The 19,757-nt window shown below is 42.5% G+C and overlaps 1 protein-coding gene across 2 annotated transcripts in view; it reads right to left on the bottom strand.

Annotated features, from left to right (window-relative positions):
• Window positions 1-533: 533 nt before the first annotated feature.
• The window catches only part of LOC124018667 (copine-8-like), a 74,879-nt gene continuing 55,655 nt past the window's right edge, over window positions 534-19,757 (bottom strand). The window contains exons 9-20 of one of the 2 annotated variants that reach the window (XM_046334003.1): window positions 19,349-19,453; window positions 13,023-13,064; window positions 12,598-12,673; window positions 11,978-12,034; window positions 10,703-10,764; window positions 10,144-10,190; window positions 9,702-9,883; window positions 8,366-8,493; window positions 4,386-4,488; window positions 3,123-3,180; window positions 1,549-1,622; window positions 534-1,222 (exon numbers count right to left, since the gene is read on the bottom strand). In XM_046334003.1, coding sequence (XP_046189959.1) covers window positions 1,016-1,222; window positions 1,549-1,622; window positions 3,123-3,180; window positions 4,386-4,488; window positions 8,366-8,493; window positions 9,702-9,883; window positions 10,144-10,190; window positions 10,703-10,764; window positions 11,978-12,034; window positions 12,598-12,673; window positions 13,023-13,064; window positions 19,349-19,453 — 1,141 coding nt within the window. In that variant the 3' untranslated portion in view covers window positions 534-1,015. The remainder of the gene's footprint in view (window positions 1,223-1,548; window positions 1,623-3,122; window positions 3,181-4,385; window positions 4,489-8,365; window positions 8,494-9,701; window positions 9,884-10,143; window positions 10,191-10,702; window positions 10,765-11,977; window positions 12,035-12,597; window positions 12,674-13,022; window positions 13,065-19,348; window positions 19,454-19,757) is intronic. The other variant, XR_006835655.1, reaches the window with a different exon arrangement.

The following is a 19,757-nucleotide window of genomic DNA, read 5'->3' on the forward strand; positions in this document are numbered from 1 at the left end:
TGGGATTGATTTGTACATTTCCACCAAAGTTGAGGTATGACGGCTGTGTGGTCCCATGGTGTTTATACTTGCATACTATTGTTTGTACAGATGAACGTGGTACCTTCAGGCGTTTGGAAATTGCTCCCAAGGATCAACCAGACTTGTGGAGGTCTACAATTTTCTTTCTGAGGTCTTGGCTGATTTATTTTGATTTTCCCATGATGTCAAGCAAAGAGGCACTGAGTTTGAAGGTAGGACTTGAAATACATCCACAGGTACACCTCCAATTGACTCAAATGACGTCAATTAGCCTGTCAGAAGCTTCTAAAGCCATGCCATAATTATCTGGAATTTTCCAAGCAGTTTAAAGGCACAGTCAACTTAGTGTATGTAAACTTTTGACCCAATGGAATTGTGATACAGTGAATTTTAAGTGAAATAATCTGTCTGTAAACAATTGTTAGAAAAACTACTTGTGTCATACACAAAGTAGATGTCCTAACCGACTTGCCAAAACTATAGTTTGTTGACAAGAAATTTGTCAAGTGGTTCAAAAACTAGTTTTAATGACTCCAACCTAAGTGTATGTAAACGTCCGACTTAAACTGTATATCCACAAGTACAAATCCTCCTCTTCATCCTTAAATTTGTAAACATTTAGAAAGAGACCGTTGGTGAGACAAAAGTGGGGTTGAGAGGAAGAGTAGGGCATAGAAATAAGATATAGAAATGTATTTCTGAACGGTTCTTCACAGATTGGATGCTGCTCCTGGTTGGTCAGTTCTAGGCACTCACCCACTTCCTGGGTCAGACCAGTAAACTGTGGCCTCTGACATCTCATGGGAAGTCCTTCCTGAGGGACACTAAATAGAAGCGAAATGCCTTGCTGTCCTTTCTGCAGAGAGGAAGTCAGAATTCACAAAAGTGCAACAAGAGAGTGGAAATGGCGGTTGGCTTCTTCGGACCGCCATCGTCAAACTCCAGTGAGGAAGAAGAAGCAAGAAAGGAAGAGGCCCCGGAAGAGGCTTAGCCTTCAGATTCGGCTGACCCGTCGGGTGAGGAGGGGGTGCACGGCGGGGACGGGGTTGTCGGCAGGGGGGCAGAGGCCTGGTTTGATGCACCTGGTTCTCATGTAGGAGAGGAACTGGTCAGGGATCTCAGCCAGGACCTCCTTGGCCAGACGGGCCATACTCAGAATGTGGTTCCCCCTGCGGTCGATGTAGTCACGGAACGGAACAAACTGGATGGAGAAAAGGAAGGCAGGCAGAGAGAAAGGACGGAGGAGGTGAGGAGAAGGAGGGGGAACAGGGAGGGAACGAGTACAGTAATTCCGTTAGAAAAAGACAACAATGAATAGAGAGGAATACAACGAATACAGAGGCGGTATAGAGGAGGACAAATAAAGAATACAAGTGAATATATGGGATAATGACATTTATATACATGTACATGACATTCTATTGATTCTAGAATGTAAGCCTATTTCCATTGACACTGAAAGTCTGCTTTAATATATGCTTGAATTCTATAGGCATGCAGGGACGCACAGAGGAAGCTCTATAATACCTGAACAATGTCTCTCTCGGCGAACCTCCCTTGGGATGAGATCCTCTCTTCATCTCCATCAAGCTCAATCATTTCTGAGGAGAAGGAAAGCGAGAGAGAGAGACACACCGAGAGATGGAAAAAGAGAGAGAGAAGCACATCGGTCATCAATGCCCACGTCAGAACAAAACAAACGTTGACATGTCAACATCGTCAGAGCCACGGAGCACGACACATCGTAGGCTACACCTACTGGACTGTTGTCCGTGTGCACTGACCACACACACGCACACACACACACACACACACACACACACACACACACACACACACACACACACACACACACACACACACACACACACACACACACACACACACACACACACACACACACACACACACACACACACACACACACACACACACACACTACATTACAACAGGGAGCCAAGCTAGCGCGCTACACAAGACAACAGTGTTCCTTCGCCTGCCGTATAGTTTGAGTACAGAGAATGTGTGTGTAGTGTGGTGAAATCCTTGGTTGTAAGTTAACATTGCGCGCTGCTAGGTGACTAAGTGATGCGCGTGTGGTGACGTGCGTGCTGGGATACGTGTAAACGAAAGCAACCATGTGCAGTGGCACAGGGAGGGACGTCATGCTACGGTGCACATTGACTTTACGAGCGTGATAATGTTTAATACCCATTGACTTTAGAGGCTAATTGCTCATAAGGAATGAACGTGTTTATTATGGAGTGTTTTATGAATTGTAAACATCTCTTTCCAATATTAGGAGAGGAGAGGACTTGATCTGTTCCGAAATAAAGGTGAATGAAAATTAGGACAAATTACTGTAAAATATCACAAATGAGTATCGCCATTTAGAAAGACATAAACAAAGTGACGGATGGGAAGCAAATGAGAGAGAGGGAGAGGAAGGAAAGGGAAAGGAGAAGAGAGGGATAGCCGGGTGAGGGGCCCAAAAGAGAGGGTGTGGAAGGAGAGAAGCAGAAGAGGGAGAACTAGCCAAATATATCACTAGCCACTAAACAATGCTACCTAATATAATGTTTACATACCCTACATTATTCATCTCACATGTATACGTATATACTGTACTCTACATCATCTACTGCATCTTTATGTAATACATGTATCACTAGCCACTTTAACTATGCCACTTTGTTTACATACTCATCTCATATGTATATACTGCACTCGATACCATCTACTGTATCTTGCCTATGCCGCTCTGTACCATCACTCATTCATATATCTTGATGTACATATTCTTTATCCCCTTACACTTGTGTGTATAAGACAGTAGTTTTGGAATTGTTAGTTAGATTACTTGTTGGTTATTACTGCATTTTCGGAACTAGAAGCACACTCGCATTAACATCTGCTAACCATGTGTATGTGACAAATAAAATTTGATTTGATTTGATTTGGGTGAGGGGTGTAATAATGGATTTAACGCAGAGAAGAGATTAGAGAATACACATAGAAACACATATGTATGTACGCACACACGCAAGCACATGCACACACACACACACGCGCCCACCCACATTTCATTATTCCTGTCTTACCATTAAATTCTGCTGGTCCAACTCCGACAATTATAATTGACATGGGCAAAGTAGCTGCCTTTGGATGTGTAGGGGGAGAGAGAGAGAGAGAGAGAGAGAGAGAGAGAGAGAGAGAGAGAGAGAGAGAGAGAGAGAGAGAGAGAGAGAGAGAGAGAGAGAGAGAGAGAGAAAATAGAGAGGAGATAGCGAGAGAGATGTTTCAAAAAAAGAGAGCCTGAGGAAACAAGTTTCTTCTCAACGCCAGTGTCAATAACCATCGTTATCTAAAATCGCCACAGGTTGTCAGAGCAATACTCCCAATGAATATACTCCCAATGCATTTACACTAAGTACTGTAATAGCCTGCCTACTTCTCATATAATGGTACACTAGAGATCGACTGTCATAAGACGGACAAAGTTTTTCAACTTCTGCCGAGACTTTATAGGACTAACTATTTGTGAAAAAGTAGAAGAATCTGTCAAACCTTTGTAGGAGTAATTACTGAATTAGCACCTGTAATTTCATGTATGTACAACTTGTGTCTAAACCCCAGCCAGCCTGACAGCTTATAAATGAAGCTTATTTCCATCCTCTCCCTCAGCGGATGCCTATTGCATTGTGGGTCGAGTGGGTTGCCATTCGCCAAAGGCGGAATGAGAATGATAGATGTTATCACTGTGTTTCATAACTTTTTATTGCCATTTAGGTGGACATTTAAATTGGCAGAGATATGAGGAACATCTATTTTGGGGGGTTGCTTGGCACTCAATGTTCTCATATCTTACTCCGCAATCACATTGCAAGGATGTAGGGAACACAGAGTAGCGATTCTGTTTCTATGTAACACCATTTTGGAATCGGGGGCATTCCAAAACAGCATTTAACAACGTAGACAGAAAAACACACCAAATCAGGTGTGTCAAACTCATTCCACCGAGTGACTTAGTGTCTGCAGGGTGTTTGGATATTCCTTTCAATGAATCCCGAGACAACCAGGTGAGGGGAGTTCCTTACTGATTACTGACATTAATTCATCAAACAAGTACACGGGAGGAGCAAAAACCCACAGCCACCCGGCCCCTCGTGGAATGAGTTTGACACCTGTCCCATAAACAATAACGACATCAACGTTGGCTCCAACCAACTATATCTAGGACAGTCCCAAGATACATGTTTACAATGGACATGTTTCAAACACATTTGAAGTACCTAGGACTCATTTCCTATGTTTTTACAGGTCTGGTGGCATACTGGGAAATAATAACGTTGACATGTACGTACGTTTACGATGGACTCCTTGGTCTGGGCCATGTCGGTGATGACGCCGTCCGAGATGATGAGGAGGATGAAGTATTGGGAGCCATCTTTGACTGATTGTGCATACCTGGAGTGGGGGGAGAGAAAGAGAGAGAGCAGAGGAGAGGAGAAAGAGAGAGGAGAGACGGATGAGATGCACTGGGCAATCAATACATCAACCCATTAAATGTATTTATGAAACGTATTTTGTGTTAGCTATTGACCTCTTTTTCATTAATCTCATCTGCTCTCAGGCCTGGAACTCTAGTCATTTGTTTGGCTGATGTTGAGGCCCATATCTTGACTATAACCCTGGGGGGTGTTCCCCACGGTTTAATAATGTTACCATTGACTTGTTACCAGGTCTTGGGCTTTTGGGCCAATGCAACAGACACGCACACACTGCAGGCTCTCTGAGTGACAAATGAATACAGCCACAAGTATTGGGAGAATTACGGTCTCGTCTGACACTGGAGCCGCTTATTTGTGTGAAAATGATTTCCCTCCGAGTGTTTTGGTCACACAGAAGATAAATGAGCTATGAACGGCGAAGCTATTCTTAGGCCACGTGGGCGGACGGATCACACCGAGAAAGAGACGGGATTGGAGGGGCGAAGAGGGATGGAAGAGAAAGCTTGTTACAGTCAATCTTGTGTGTGTGTGTATAGATGACTGGGCAAGATTTCCCAATAGTGAATACCAAGTAGAGCATGTACAGCACAGGGACAATGCACTCTACAGAGAGACACCAAGTTCAGTTTTCTGTTTGGATAAAATGACCATTAATCAACCATGTGGACAAGGCGACGCTCTCTTCGTCTCCAATAGTGTCTGTCTACTGGTCGATGGTACAAAGCCTTATTGGTTTTCAAAACTAACAACTATGCTCTCTGTATGCAACGCTGAAATAATAGCTTTGAGAAACATTTCCATTGCATTTCAGCCCTGCCACAAAAGGACCAGCTGACATCATGTCGGTGATTCTCTCGTTAACACAGGCGTGAGTGTCGACGAGGACAAGGCTGGAGATCACCTCTGTCATGCTGATTGAGTTCGAATAACAGACTGGAAGCTTCAAAAGGAGGGTGGTGCTTGGAATCATTGTTTTTCATCTGTCAAACATGGTTACCTGCAAGGAGACACGTGCCGTCATCATTGCTTTGCACAAAAAGGGCTTCACAGGCAAGGATGTTGCTGCCAGTAAGATTGCATCTAAATCAACCATTTATTAGATCATCAAGAACTTCAAGGAGAGTGGTTCAATTGTTGTGAAGAAGGCTTCAGGGTGCCCAAGAAAGTCCAGCAAGCGCCAGGACTGGCTCCTAAAGTTGATTAAGCTGCGGGATCGGGGCACCACCGGTACAGAGCTTGCTCAGAAATGTTACAAAGACTTTTGGAGGATGGCCTGGTGTCAAGAAGGGCAGCAAAGAAGCCACTTCTCTCCAGAAAAAACATCAGGGACAGACTGATATTCTGCAAAAGGTACAGGGACAGGACTACTGAGGACTGGGGTAAAGTCATTTTCTCTGATGAATACCCTTTCCGATTGTTTGGGGCATCCGGAAAAAAAGCTTGTCCGGAGAAGACAAAGTGAGCGCTACCATCAGTCCTGTGTCATGCCAACAGGAAAGCATCCTGAGACCATTCATGTGTGGGGTTGCTTCTCGGCCAAGGGAGTGGGCTCACTCACAATTTTGCCTAAGAACACAGCCATGAATAAAGAATGGCACCAACACATCCTCCGAGAGCAACTTCTCCCAACCATCCAGGAACAGTTTGGTGACGAACAATGCCTTTTCCAGCATGATGGAGCACCTTGCCATAAGGAAAAAGTGATAACTAAGTGGCTCGGGGAACAAAACATCGATATTTTGGGTCCATGGCCAGGAATCTCCCCAGACCGTAATCCCATTGAGAACTTGTGGTCAATCCTCAAGAGGTGGGTGGACAAACAAAACCCCACAAATTCTGACAAACTCCAAGCATTGATTATGCAAGAATGGGCTGCCATCAGTCAGGATGTGGCCCAGAAGTTAATTGACAGCATGTCAGGGCGGATTGCAGAGGTCTTGAAAAAGAAGGGTCAACACTGCAAATATTGACTCTTTGCATCAACTTCATGTAATTGTCAATAAAAGCCTTTGACACTAATGAAATGCTTGTAATTATACCTCAGTATTCCATAGTAACATCTGACAACAATATCTAAAGACACTGAAGCATCAAACTCTGTGAAAATGTATATTTGTGTCATTCTGAAAACTTTTGACCACGACTGTAGATTGATGAGGAACAACATTTATTTAATGTTGCAAAATGGGGAAAAATGTAAGAAAATGTGGAAAAAGGGAAAAGGGTCCGAATACTTTCACGAATGTGTGAAATGCTTGATAATGTATGTGATATCAACAGACTTCAATATTGACTGGCTTTCATCATGCAGCCCACTCAAAAAAATATAAAAAATAAAACTGTAACCAACGCCTGCAACCTGGTTTGGTTTATAAGTCAACCTACCAGGGTAGTTACAAACAGCACAGGAATTAAATAATGAACATGTATTAATCACATCTTTACTAATCCAGCAGACATTTGCTTTAAAGCTGTATCAAATCCATCGGATGTAGTGATCACAATATAGTAGCCATATCTAGGAAAACCAAAGTTCCAAAGGCTAGACCTAATATAGTGTATAAGAGGTCATACAATAAGTTATAACATTACAATAATATTTGCTGGTCGGTGGTTTGTACTTGACACATTCATGAAATTGCTTAAGCCAGTTACTAATAAGCACCAATTAAGAAAAAGACGGTAAAAACTGTTAAATCCCTGTGGATTGATGAGGAATTTAAGATGGGGAGAAGTATGTCCATAATAAAACACTATCATCGAGGCAGGTCCTACAGGCTCTAGTTTGGTCACACCGGGACTACTCTGCAGTCGTGCAGGTAGGTGTCACAAAGAGGGACTTAGGAAAATTACAATTGGCTCAGAACAGGGCAGCATGGCTGGCCCTTGAATGTACATGAAGAGCTAACATTATTAACATGCATGTCAATCTCTCATGGCTCAAAGTGGAGGAGAGATTGACATCACTACTTGTTTTTGGAAGAAGTGTTGACAAGCTGAATGCAGCGAGCTGTCTGTTTAAACTGCTAACACAAAGCTCGGGCACCCATCTATACCCCACAAGACATGCCACCAGAGGTCTCTTCACAATCTCCAAGTCCAGAACAGACTATGGGAGGCGCACAATACTACATAGAGCCATGAGTACATGGAACTCTATTCCACATCAGATAACTGATGCAAGCAGTAGCATCTGATTTTTTAAAAACAGATCAAAATACACCTTATGGAACTGTGAACACACACACACACACACACACACACACACACACACACACACACACACACACACACACACACACACACACACACACACACACACACACACACACACACACACACACACACACACACACACACACACACACACACACACACACACACACACACACACACACACACACACACACACACACACACACACACACACACACACACACACACACACACATCATATATAGTGGTGTAGTGGTGTAATAATGTAGTGGTGTAATAATGTTATATGATGTACTGTTTTATCTTTTGTTTTATGTGTGATGTAAATGCCTTAATGTGTTTTGCCCCCAAGAAGAGTAGCTGCTGCCTTGGCAGGAGCTAATGGGGATCCTTAATAAATACAAATACATGGTGGGTGGTTCTGAGTGTATTGGTGTGTGTGTCTGTGTGTTGTCTGTGTGTGTGTGTTGTCTGTGTGCGCGTATGCGTATGTATGTATGCATGTGTGTATGTGTGCAAGTGTTTTTGTGTGTGTGTGTCTGTTGTCTGCCATCATGCGTACGTGCGTATGCATGTGTGTGTGCATGAGTGTGCGTGTGTGCGTGCGTGCGACCTACCTGGCCACGTGGTTAATGACAGGGGAGAAATGTGTGGGTCCATAGAGTCGAACAGACTTGAGGCTTTGGTAGTAAGCCTCCATCACCCCCTCTATCCCACTGCAGTACGGATTCTGGGGGTTCCCATTCTGCACAGACACACAAAGAACAAACAATATAGGAATCAATTAATTGATTATCAATTCATCACATTTATTTAAAAACACAATGCATAACAGCAGTTATCTCAGTGTTTTTACAAAAACCTGACCTATACCCCAAACAGCAAGCAGAACACACAAGATCAGTAAATGCATAAACCACTTTTTAACTCTGTAGTGTCAAGTAACAACTTTGGGAGAACACCATATAGCCTTGGATTTCACCTTGCAATTATGATGAGATTAACATGCATTTTCTTTCGTGCCAATTGTCTTGTTCACATTATGCACATTGCACTATGTTGTGTACTGTATAATAGAGTTTCCCAGTAAAGTGAAGTGGGAGAAAGCCATCTTGACCCTAGCTGCTTTGGTTGGCCTCCCGTGAGCATGGAGAAGACAGCCACTCTTTGCTTTGCAAATGGAGCTTGGGTTAATTCTGCCTCTCTTCTTCCTCTTCTACTTTATCCCACCTTCTCTGTCCTATACTCCCCATCTCTTCTTCCTCTTCTACTTTATCCCACCTTCTCTGTCCTATACTCCCCATCTCTTCTTCCTCTTCTACTTTATCCCACCTTCTCTGTCCTATACTCCCCATCTCTTCTTCCTTGTCCCTCTAGTGTCCCCTCTCTCTCTCTCTCTCTCTCTCTCTCTCTCTCTCTCTCTCTCTCTCTCTCTCTCTCTCTCCCTCCCTCCCTCTCCCCCATGTATCACCTTGCTAAAAGGTTGACTCAGTAAATCCTTAATGCTTAGATTAACTCTCCTTGAGTATTACCCAACTGAGCAGCTGGAATGGCTGCCGGCGCCCGGGGCTGCATGGGCATCACATCTGGACAGGAATTTATACGGTAGAGGACTGTGGATGCGTTCCAAATGGCACCCCATTCCCTATATAGTGTACTACTTATGAACAAAACCTGATACTTTAAATCAGAGGATGGGCTCGTTGTAATGTCTGGAGTGGAATGGGCACCATGTCTTTGATACCTTTCCATTCCAGCCATAAGAATGAGCCTGTCCTCTGAATTCGGACCAGCGGTCTTTTAGCAGACGCTCTTATCCAGAGCGATTTACAGGAAATATTAGTGTTTCACCTAGTAGGATCGGCGATTCAAACCAGCAACTTTTCAGTTAAGGGCTCTCAACCGCTAGGCTACCAGCCGCCCTAGACGGAGGGGTGTCTCCAGTTTCCTCACCAGAGCGAACTCGTGCGAGACCCGTCCGTCCGGGGGCAGTTTAGCTCCGAAGCCCAGTGCAGGGAACATCTTGTCACTGTCGTAGTCCTGGATAATCTCCCCTACAGCTCTCAGAGCCATGGCGTAGGCATTCAGCTGGTACGGACTCATGTAGTGTAGAGAGGTGGGCTGGGAGGGGTTGCCTGAAATCCAACAAAATACATTACAACTGAGCTCAGAGCTGCTACATCTCTCCTCAGGGTCTACATCGGAAGACAAGGGGTCAGAGACCTTTTCAAATTCCTAGCCAAGGCAAGTTCGCATGATATGAAGCAGTTCTGTAACAGAGACTTTGTACGGTGTTGTAGCTAGATGGTTGCTAATTCAAAGTTGATGTCAAGAAGGCCTTGCTGCCACACATGCAAGCAGGTTCTCAAGGGCTCACAAGAGCTAAGCTACTCACCATTTGATGCTGTGAAATCAATTGCCACTGTGAAGCTAATCTGAGTCCTACAACACAAAAAACAAAACAAGGAAGATATTAAAACATTTGATTACACCATGACTCAATGTGATCTCACTGACTCAATTCATGGACAAGGGGGTTATAACGGATCATTAACTGTTGTTTCCCGCAACATGAATATAGGCCTATGGGCTGATTAGTAATCCACTCATCTATGAGCTTGTTCCTCCTTTCCATGACCACACTAGTGATGTAAGTGAGGCTAGCGCTCGATAAAAAAGGTTACAGTAGAAATCGTTCCAGTTAAAATTCACATATTCCTATTGCTGTACACACATACAGCTGCTTGGAATGCAAAACGAGCAAGTCAAGTTGGATGGGTGAACAACACAATCAGAAAGCGCAATATACAATAGAAAGCCTGTACTAAATGATTCACTTGTAAATGTAATGCTCATCTAGGGATTGTAGACATAAGATACAGAGTGATGGCGTATCCAATGTGTCCCTATTCAAATAAAACTTGAATGGAAAAAATACAACTCGAGAAACGTACCCTCCTTTAATGTAATCCAGGAAGGTGAGTTCCATGTCCACCAGGCAGGACAGAAGGGTTACCTGGCAACACGTCCGGAGGTTACAAGGATACTTTTTGAAGTTTTTGCTTATTTTCTACTTTATATGAAGATGATAAACTTTATAAAAGTGAACTATCCCTTTAAAACACAAATCAAATCTTATTGGTCACGTACACAGAGATCTTCGGGTGTTATAGCAGGTGCTGCGAAACGCTGCAGTAGAATGTCTCCCAAATACAATACAAATACACAAAATCTTTAAAAAAATCTAAACAAGAAATCAAGAAATAAAAATCGTAGATATATTAGAATGAGCATGTGTCAGAATCCAGAATATAAATGTGGTGTGTATTGACAGTATATCATTTGGGGAAAAAAAGAGTATGTATATTAGGATGAGCTATGTCGAGAATACAGTATATAGTGTACATACACAGTGAGTAAACAACAGTATATAAACAGAATATGAGGTGACCAGCATTCATATATACATTGGGTGTTAGTCTCAACATGCAGAGCTGAGTACTGGACAGGTAGCCGGCTAGTGATGGCTGTACAACAGTCTGATGGCCTGGTAATAGAAGCTGTTTTTCAGTCTCTCGGTCCCGGCTTGAATGCGCCTGTACCGTCTCTGTCTGCTAGATGGTAGCTGAGTGGACAGACCGTGGCCTCGGTGGCTGAGATCCTTAAGATCTTCTTGGCCTTCCTCTGACAGCAAGTGCTGTAAATATCCTGGAGGGCAGGCGGCATGCCCCCCATGGTGCTTTTGGCTGACCGCACCACCCTATGGAGAGCCATGTGATTTAGGGCGGTGCAGTTGCCGTACCAGGCGGTGCTGCAGCCCGACAGAATGCATCTGGTGCATCTGTAGAAGTTTGTGAGTGCCGTGCCGCACATCAGGATTTCAGTGGAAATACAGTAGTATCATAATTATAACACCTTATTTAAATATGGCACGACAACAATAGAAGAGTTGGCTGAAACACATACAGTAAAGTACTAAGCTACTAATTCAACTGTGACGCCTTTGAGCTATGAACATGCAGAAAATAAGTGCAGATTTACATCCATAGTATGCATCGCAAGTGGAATCCTACTCCCTATATAAGTGCACTACTTTGACGAGAGCCCAGAGGGCTGTAGGGAATATGGTGCCATTTGAGACACAGCCATACAATCCCACTAAGACACAGCTCGGGTTGAAAGATAGGTGGCCTTTTCAAGTCAAAGAGTATTACAGGGTATCGACTCACTGTTCCCGAGTTGAGGTATTTCTTCTTCTTCTTGCCTTTCTTCTTTGGATTGACCACCTGCAGAGAACAGAACATGGCTTGGTTCACTGTGTTGTGTCTCGTTGATCTTGAGTTGAACACAAAGCCAAGGCAACTGAAAGCCTGACTTAAAATGTTTTTGTTTTTTTTATCAATCAAATTTTGTCAAACAATTTTTGCCCTGGTGGCCACATTTGGTCTTCAATAAGGTCCAGAGGGTGCACTGAAAATGGTTATATTTCCTCACCGTCAAGATTTGCACACACAAAAAAGTCCTCTATCCACCGTTTTGGGAATGTTCAATGCTCCCTGACTGTCCAGCTTTCATCTTGGGGATTTTTAGTGAGTTGGACAGTTTCTACACATTTCGACACAGTTTCATTTTGGTTGTAGTCATTTTAAAGTATAATGAGTTTGTATTTGACTAAAACCACCCGCATGCCTGATTGGATCCCATCGCGGTCCAGATGTATGACACCCCTCTCTTAGACTCTGCAATACCACCCTGGAAGGCTCAATATTTGGGTAAACACACCCTTGTGGGGGTGTGCATTAACGTGTGTGAACGTGTGTGTATGTACACCTGCTGCAACATGTCTCACCTCGTAGCTGTGAAACTGTGACTGGCCTCTTGACATCTCTCTGTAGCTGGTATTGAATTCCCCAATGAAATCATGGCTGGAAGAGTAAACACACACAGTGTCTCACACACCTGCTGGGATTTCTCTCCAGCTGGGATCGCCTTTCCAGGAACAGATCCGATGGTTTAAATATGACTTTTCAAAATGCCTTTGTTGCAACATCGGGTACATTGTTACAAACTCCATCACAGGGTGACACCAAAGCAGCAAGTTTGTTTGCAGTCATCTAACAATAACCTACATTGTGTCATGACATACATGAAATACACAAGCAATATTTCTGAGTGCAGACCATTCATGTGGTTGCCCCTGGGGCAATTACTATAGCAGAAGTGCAGGTAATAAGTGAAGTGGGTGCGTGCGTATGTTTCTGAGACAGTACCCACCCTCCATCTCGGTCCCAATCATACACCTCCACTTTTATGCTCCTGAAGGAGAGAGAGCGAGAGAAAGAGAAAGAGAGAGATAGAAACCCCATTTAAAAAACAAATTAGTGTGTCTGATTGAAAATCTCTGCTGCTTAAAAGAGAGGTGCTCATCTGTGAAAGAGGATGGTCTGGCTCTAAGAGGGTGTGCTCTCAGAAAGATGTACTAAGGGAATGAACATTAAGGGTTACATAGAGAAAATTGGACCTCTCTGAAATGAAAATGGGTGGCCTTCCCTTCAGGAAAATATATTTTAACTAAACCCTCCCTGAAAGCTTGGGGGGGGGGATCGGACCTTCCCTATAATAATTCAAACAAAGTGGATAACAGATAACATGTCTACCGATTAACCCTCACTTCTTGGACAGACCAGAGACTTAGATGCAGTTTTAGAAACTGTTCTTCGTCTTGTAAGCGTTACATGGCATCGCAGGAATTTTTAAAGCGCACAGGGCTGAGGGCCAGAAGGTTGTAGGTTTGCAGACCACCGTGGACAAGGGTAGAGAGGCCTCCTTTATAGTAAAAACATTACATGAATCTATCATCGTATTAGCAGATCTAAGAAAAAAAAGCCTTTTATAAACATTTCATACAATTCTTCATAATTTTACATATTAGAGGAATCTTTATTTTAAGACCAAACAAATTACCGAAATTACAAACTAAGACGAGCACAGAGATAAGCCTGCGTGTTCATTTTATCATATTTATCCAATGCCAAATCTGTGTGCATTGTTTGTAAAATAAACTGTCCATTTTCACCCCAGACAGTCGGCCTATGTACGCTGAAAAATGTAAGCATTAACTGATGGCTACTCTTCTTCGTGGCTTAACCCAACGAGAAAGTCACTTTTCTTCTCTCTAAAGCATGTCTGTATTTAAACATATTCTACTGTACAGAAAATGAATAGCTTAATTGATAGTGACAGAGTGAGATTACTTCCCAAACAAAGTCAACCTCTGAATATCAAAGAAACTAAACAAGGATATTCCCATATGCGTCACATCTTTCCTGGGTATTTTAACGATTGTTTATAGCATAAAGCATCGCAGACCAAAGCGCAATTATAGATCACTTTATATAATCAGATCAGTTTAACTTTCAACATCATAACAAAGAGTAGGGCTGTGTTTTTTTTTATTGACATTTTCCTTAATAAAAGGTAGGCCTCTGGCATACCCTCTCATGCCAACTCAATTTGCGTCTTGGTTTTAATTTAACAGTCCTTCACTGACACGGAGGTCAGCTATTTAAAGTGCGAATGGTGGATGGAGGAATTCACAGACAAATCGATAGGTATAGCAGCCTATAGCCTAATTTTGTCTGTCAAACAGGTAGGCCTACCTCTTATTTCCTAAATAGGAAGAAATAGGCTCCAACACAAAGCCCTCTCGTCTCTATTTTCATTGCAAATTAGAGTGCTGCATTCCTCAACAATGACATAAATATAAACACATTCATTATAACACTAGAGGAAAATTGTGTTATGAATGTGACATTCTCCGTTATGGATGTGACAGGGTGCCAAAAGATAGACGGCAAATGATGACACATTTCATTCTAGATCATTAAATGACACATGTTTTATTTAAAATATGATATAATCACCTACTGAGTAATAAAATAAATATACAAAACTGAAACTGCATTCAAAGTTTTTTTTACAAGCTCATGCTTTGTATTAATCTCACATCCCTTCAGTCTGCCAAATGCAGGCTCTATGAAATGGTACTTCCTCCCATTTGTCCAAAAAAACGACATGGACTGGACAAATAGACCTGCAGCCACCCAAGCCTTGTCATCCTTGGCTGGCACGATGTACACACATTCTGTGTGGTCGTTTCTCCTCAAGAATGGCATTTCACCAGCATCAGTCAGTCTTCATAAGTTATCGGTCCCAAAAACTGCCTGTATATACACTGAGTATACCAAACATTAGGAAAACCTTCCTAATTGACCTCAGAACAGCCTCAATTAGTCGGGCGTGGACTCTACAAGGTGTCAGAAGCGTTCCCACAGGGATTCTGGCCCATGTTGACACCAATGCCTCCCACAGTTGTGTCAAGTTGGCTGGATGTTTCTTGGTTGGTGGATCCTTCCTGATACACACGTGAAACTGTTGAGTGTGAAAAACCCAGCAGCGTTGCAGTTCTTGACACAAACCGGTGCGCCTGGCACCTACAACCATACCCCAATCAAAAGGCACTTATGATTTTCTGTCTTGCCCATTCACCCTCAGAATGGCACACATACACAATGCATGCCTCAATTGTTTCAAGGCTTAAACATCCTTCTTTAATCTGTCTCCTCCCCTTCATCAACACTCATACTACAGTACCAGTCAAAAGTTTGGACACACCAACTCATTCAAGGGTTTTTCTTTATTGTTCCTGTTTTGTACATTGTAGAATAATACCGAAGACATCAAAACTACTATGAAATAACACATTTGGAATCATGTAGTAACCAAAAAATGTATATATTTTATATTTGAGATTGTTCAAAGAAGCCACCCTTTTGCCTTGATGACAGCTTCACACACTCTTGGCATTCTCTCAACCAGCTTCATGAGGTAGTCACCTGAAATGCATTCCGATTAACAGGTGTGCCTTGTTAAAAGTTTATTTGTGGAATTTCTTTCTTTCTTAATGCGTTTGAGCCAATCAGTTGTAGGGGTGGTATACAGAAGATAGCCCTACTTGGTAAAAGACCAAGTCCATATTTATGGTAAGAACGGCTCAACTAAGCAAAAGAGAAACAACAGTCCATCATTACTTTAAGACAATGAGTGTCATTAGGTTGAAGTCTTTCCTTCGAAGGGTTCAAACTCTTAATTTTCGTTTATTGAAATGGTAAAAAGAAAAGTTGAATTGAATTATAACCTACCAGTGGCACAGGGTTAACACTTTCGTAGACATCTCTTGTCAGATTTTAACTCACCTCATGCTTGACAGCTGCAGTTCACCAGCATGCACAGGGCAGACTACACAGATAAAGGCCAATGTTGTCCCTGGGGGGGGGGGGGGGGGGGGGGGGGGGGGGGTACCCGTAGTTACTCAAGGAAGTAAACAAACTCAGCATGACTGGTGAAAGTTTATGGATTTTTAAGACCTTGGTTATGAATTTAAGACCTTTATTGTGCCATCTGATCCCATGCAATGCTCCAGTTAGCTGAGCAGCGCATGATTGCAGGTCATATGAGAACGCGAGTACACCCGAAATAGAGAAAGATTGCCCGCTACCTTTTTTGCTAACATAAAAATCCTTCGGGAAGAAGTATGAAGGGCAGAAATATATTTTTTTTAGCACGATCGTGTTTTTCAGTGATGCTGACACGTTATGAAGAGTCTAACTGTCACATCCGTTACCGAGTACTGACAAATAGAGAAGTTTGCATACAATCATACTCGAAATGTAACCATAATAACAGCTTTTCCTCAAAGACGTCAACCGAATCAAAGCAGTCTTATCAGTCTACTCTGGCCTGCTTGGAGAAACGCTACACAGTGGGAGCGTGCGTAATTGTACATGTTGAACAGCTTTCTATCTATGGGACAATATCCACTTCAGGCAGCAGGTGTTGGAGAATGTGATGAAGAGGCTTGTGGAACCTTAAGTTCGCAAGGGGAGAAATGTCATCATGGACAATTTCTTCACTTCATCTGTCATTGGCTAATAAGTTGCTGGCAAAGACAACAAGTCTGGCCGGCACCATAAACAAAGTGAGAGCGGAGTTCCCTCCCTATGCGCAAAATAAGGCACCTCCATAGCCGTTGTAGGCCTGCTCCACAATGGTACTGAAGAATGAGGTGATGGGGTGATGGGGACACAATAAAGTGAAAACCAGAAACTATTATGCACTACAACCAAACAATGTCTAACTTTGTCAAGCAAGTGAAAGTTATGAACATTTTTGTCAACTGCTAGCTAAATTAAATCCAACTGATGCCATCGTGTGAAGACGCACACAAGCAATGGACATCGCTGCCAAGTCCCTTTATGGAGTTCATTTTTCCAAGTTAATGTACAGAACGGAGGCATTTATTCCTCTTATAACACAGTTGCCAAAGAAAACAATATGAAAGCACACATTTACCAGCAGAAATAAAACATTTTGTTATACTGTCCAATTCATACTTTCTAATCCGTTGTTTGCTCGATTATGTCTACATTTACTGACGCAACACAGTCGTTTGTTCTTTACATTTACATTTACATTTAAGTCATTTAGCAGACGCTCTTATCCAGAGCTTTATTTTCCATTGCCATGCTCGCTGGCGACGCTCTTATCCCTTGCTTTCTAGCTAGCTAAGGCTAACACAGCCACAGCCGCTGCAGGCAGAATAACAGCACGGTAACTGTTTTCTATTGACATTCATTTGGATGTATTCTTAACAATGAGTTGATAATGCCCGGTTTTGCCTGGCATAGCTAGAAAAGTTTGCCTTCTCGTCAGGACACTCGTCAACACTGACTGTTAATTTTGTAACTCCCAAACCCGCATGCGGGAGCGTAATCATCGCCTGAAACTAATTAGCATAACGCAACGGACATAAATATCCCTAGAAAATATTCCTATTCATGAAAATCACAAATGAAATATATTGAGACACAGCTTAGCCTTTTGTTAATCACCCTGTCATCTCAGATTTTCAAAATATGCTTCACAAACAAAGCTAGACAAGTTTATCGATAGCCTAGCATAGCATTATGCCTTGCTAGCAGTAGGCAACCTTGTCACGGAAATCAGAAAAGCAATCAAATCTTTTACCTTTGATGAACTTCGGATGTTTTCACTCACGAGACTCCCAGGTAGATAGCCAAAGTTCATTTTTTCCCAAAATATTATTTTTGTAGGCGAAATAGCTCTGTTTGTTCTTCACGTTTGCCTGAGAAATCGCCCGGAAATTGCGGTCACCACAACGCCGAAAAATATTCCAAATTAGCTCCATAATATCAACAGAAACATGGCAAACGTTGTTTATAATCCATCCTCAAGGTGTTTTCCTAATAACTATTCGATAATATATCCGTCGGGACAATTCGTTTTTCAGTAGGACCGATTGGAGTAATGGCTACCTCTATATTTTACGCGAGAATCTCTCTCGGAGCCACCATGTGACCACTTACGCAATGTGGCTGCATACGGCTATTCTTCAACAGAAATGCGTAAAACTACGTCACAATGCTGTAGACACCTTGGGGAATACGTAGAAAGCGTAAACCCGTTGATGGTACATTCACAGCTGAATAGGGACTCATTGGAACGCAGCGCTTTCAAAACCTGGGGCACTTCCGGATTGGATTTTTCTCAGGCTTTCGCCTGCAACATCAGTTCTGTTATACTCACAGACAATATCTTTACAGTTTTGGAAACGTTAGAGTGTTTTTTCCCAAAAATGAAAATACTGCCCACTACTACCAACAGGTTTTAATTACGAGATCGATCGCATATCAAACACTAGGCTAGAAGCTAGCTAGTTTGTTGCTAGCCATCCCGCCAATATGAAAAACAAATTCAAACTAGAAACGTGGGAGGATTTGATAGCTTTAGCGGAGGAGGGGACCAGAGAAGTAAATGTTCATCACTCATCATGTTAGGTGAACAGATGCTCCCCCCAAAAATGATCTGCAAATCAATGCTAGCTAGCTAAGTTTTTTCCTCGTTGGACCTCTGTAGCAAGTACGTTCTGCATGTGTAGGCGCATATTGCTTCATGATTGTAAGGTGTCCCAATATATGTTCAAATTATCCCATTATCTGGTTTTAATGTCCATTATAGAGTTTCACAATTTATCAAGGCCACTTATAATGATGTTAAGGCTATTGATGCTTTCCTAATTTGACTGTGCATCTTGACCATGCATCTTGGTGGTTGGGGTATTTTTATTTTGTTGTCATAAAAAGAAGCTGTTACTGTGTTCCAACACATATGCTTTATGTTTCATAGTTGCAACAAAGGCACTCTACAAATATAACTTTTTTTACATATAGCCTACAGTAACATACTGTAAATGAATGAAAACGGTATTGTGTTATTTGAAAGTGTTACCCAAGGCGCTCAAACACAACCACATAAAATAAAATTGCGATAGCATATAGGAAATGTATGAATTACACTGTTAGAATGTTACAGTCAGAATGACTGCTCATTAGCTTGAAAGGGGGGTGTAGCATAGAAGGAGGAAGTCACTTCAAAGGGACTCTCTCTGCCATTTTCCTTTTTTATTTCAAAGCGTTGAATCTATGCATCTGTCAGTTACCTGCATCTAAGGAATTAGTTACCTGTCATAGTCTCCGTTGCACAGGGCTTTGACAGGGATCTTGAAGGCCTGCCACACTGGGTCCAGAGTGTTCTTCACCACCTCTGTCTTATGGCAAATAGTGAATCTAGAAACACACAATGGCTGTCAGGACCCTTTTAAGACAACATGTCGTTTTTAACTCCTACTTATGATTTTTTTGGTGTATAGAAGTCAAAACAACAACAGCAGCAGCAGCTTCATGTTCTTGTACAGGATACAGTGTGGCCATGTGGTCAGGGAGATCATGCTGCTGTTGTGCCCCGGAGCTAGCCATTTAAACTGCTTCAGTAAATATCCAGCTGCACAAAAGCCAAATGTGTTGAGTGCAAGATATGGGAGTCAGCTCGCATAAAAACATCTGCTGGGCAAAGCCGTCCCGTACAATGTAT

The sequence above is a fragment of the Oncorhynchus gorbuscha genome, unplaced genomic scaffold (assembly GCF_021184085.1).
Source record: "Oncorhynchus gorbuscha isolate QuinsamMale2020 ecotype Even-year unplaced genomic scaffold, OgorEven_v1.0 Un_scaffold_556, whole genome shotgun sequence".
Classification (NCBI taxonomy): Eukaryota; Metazoa; Chordata; class Actinopteri; order Salmoniformes; family Salmonidae; genus Oncorhynchus; species Oncorhynchus gorbuscha.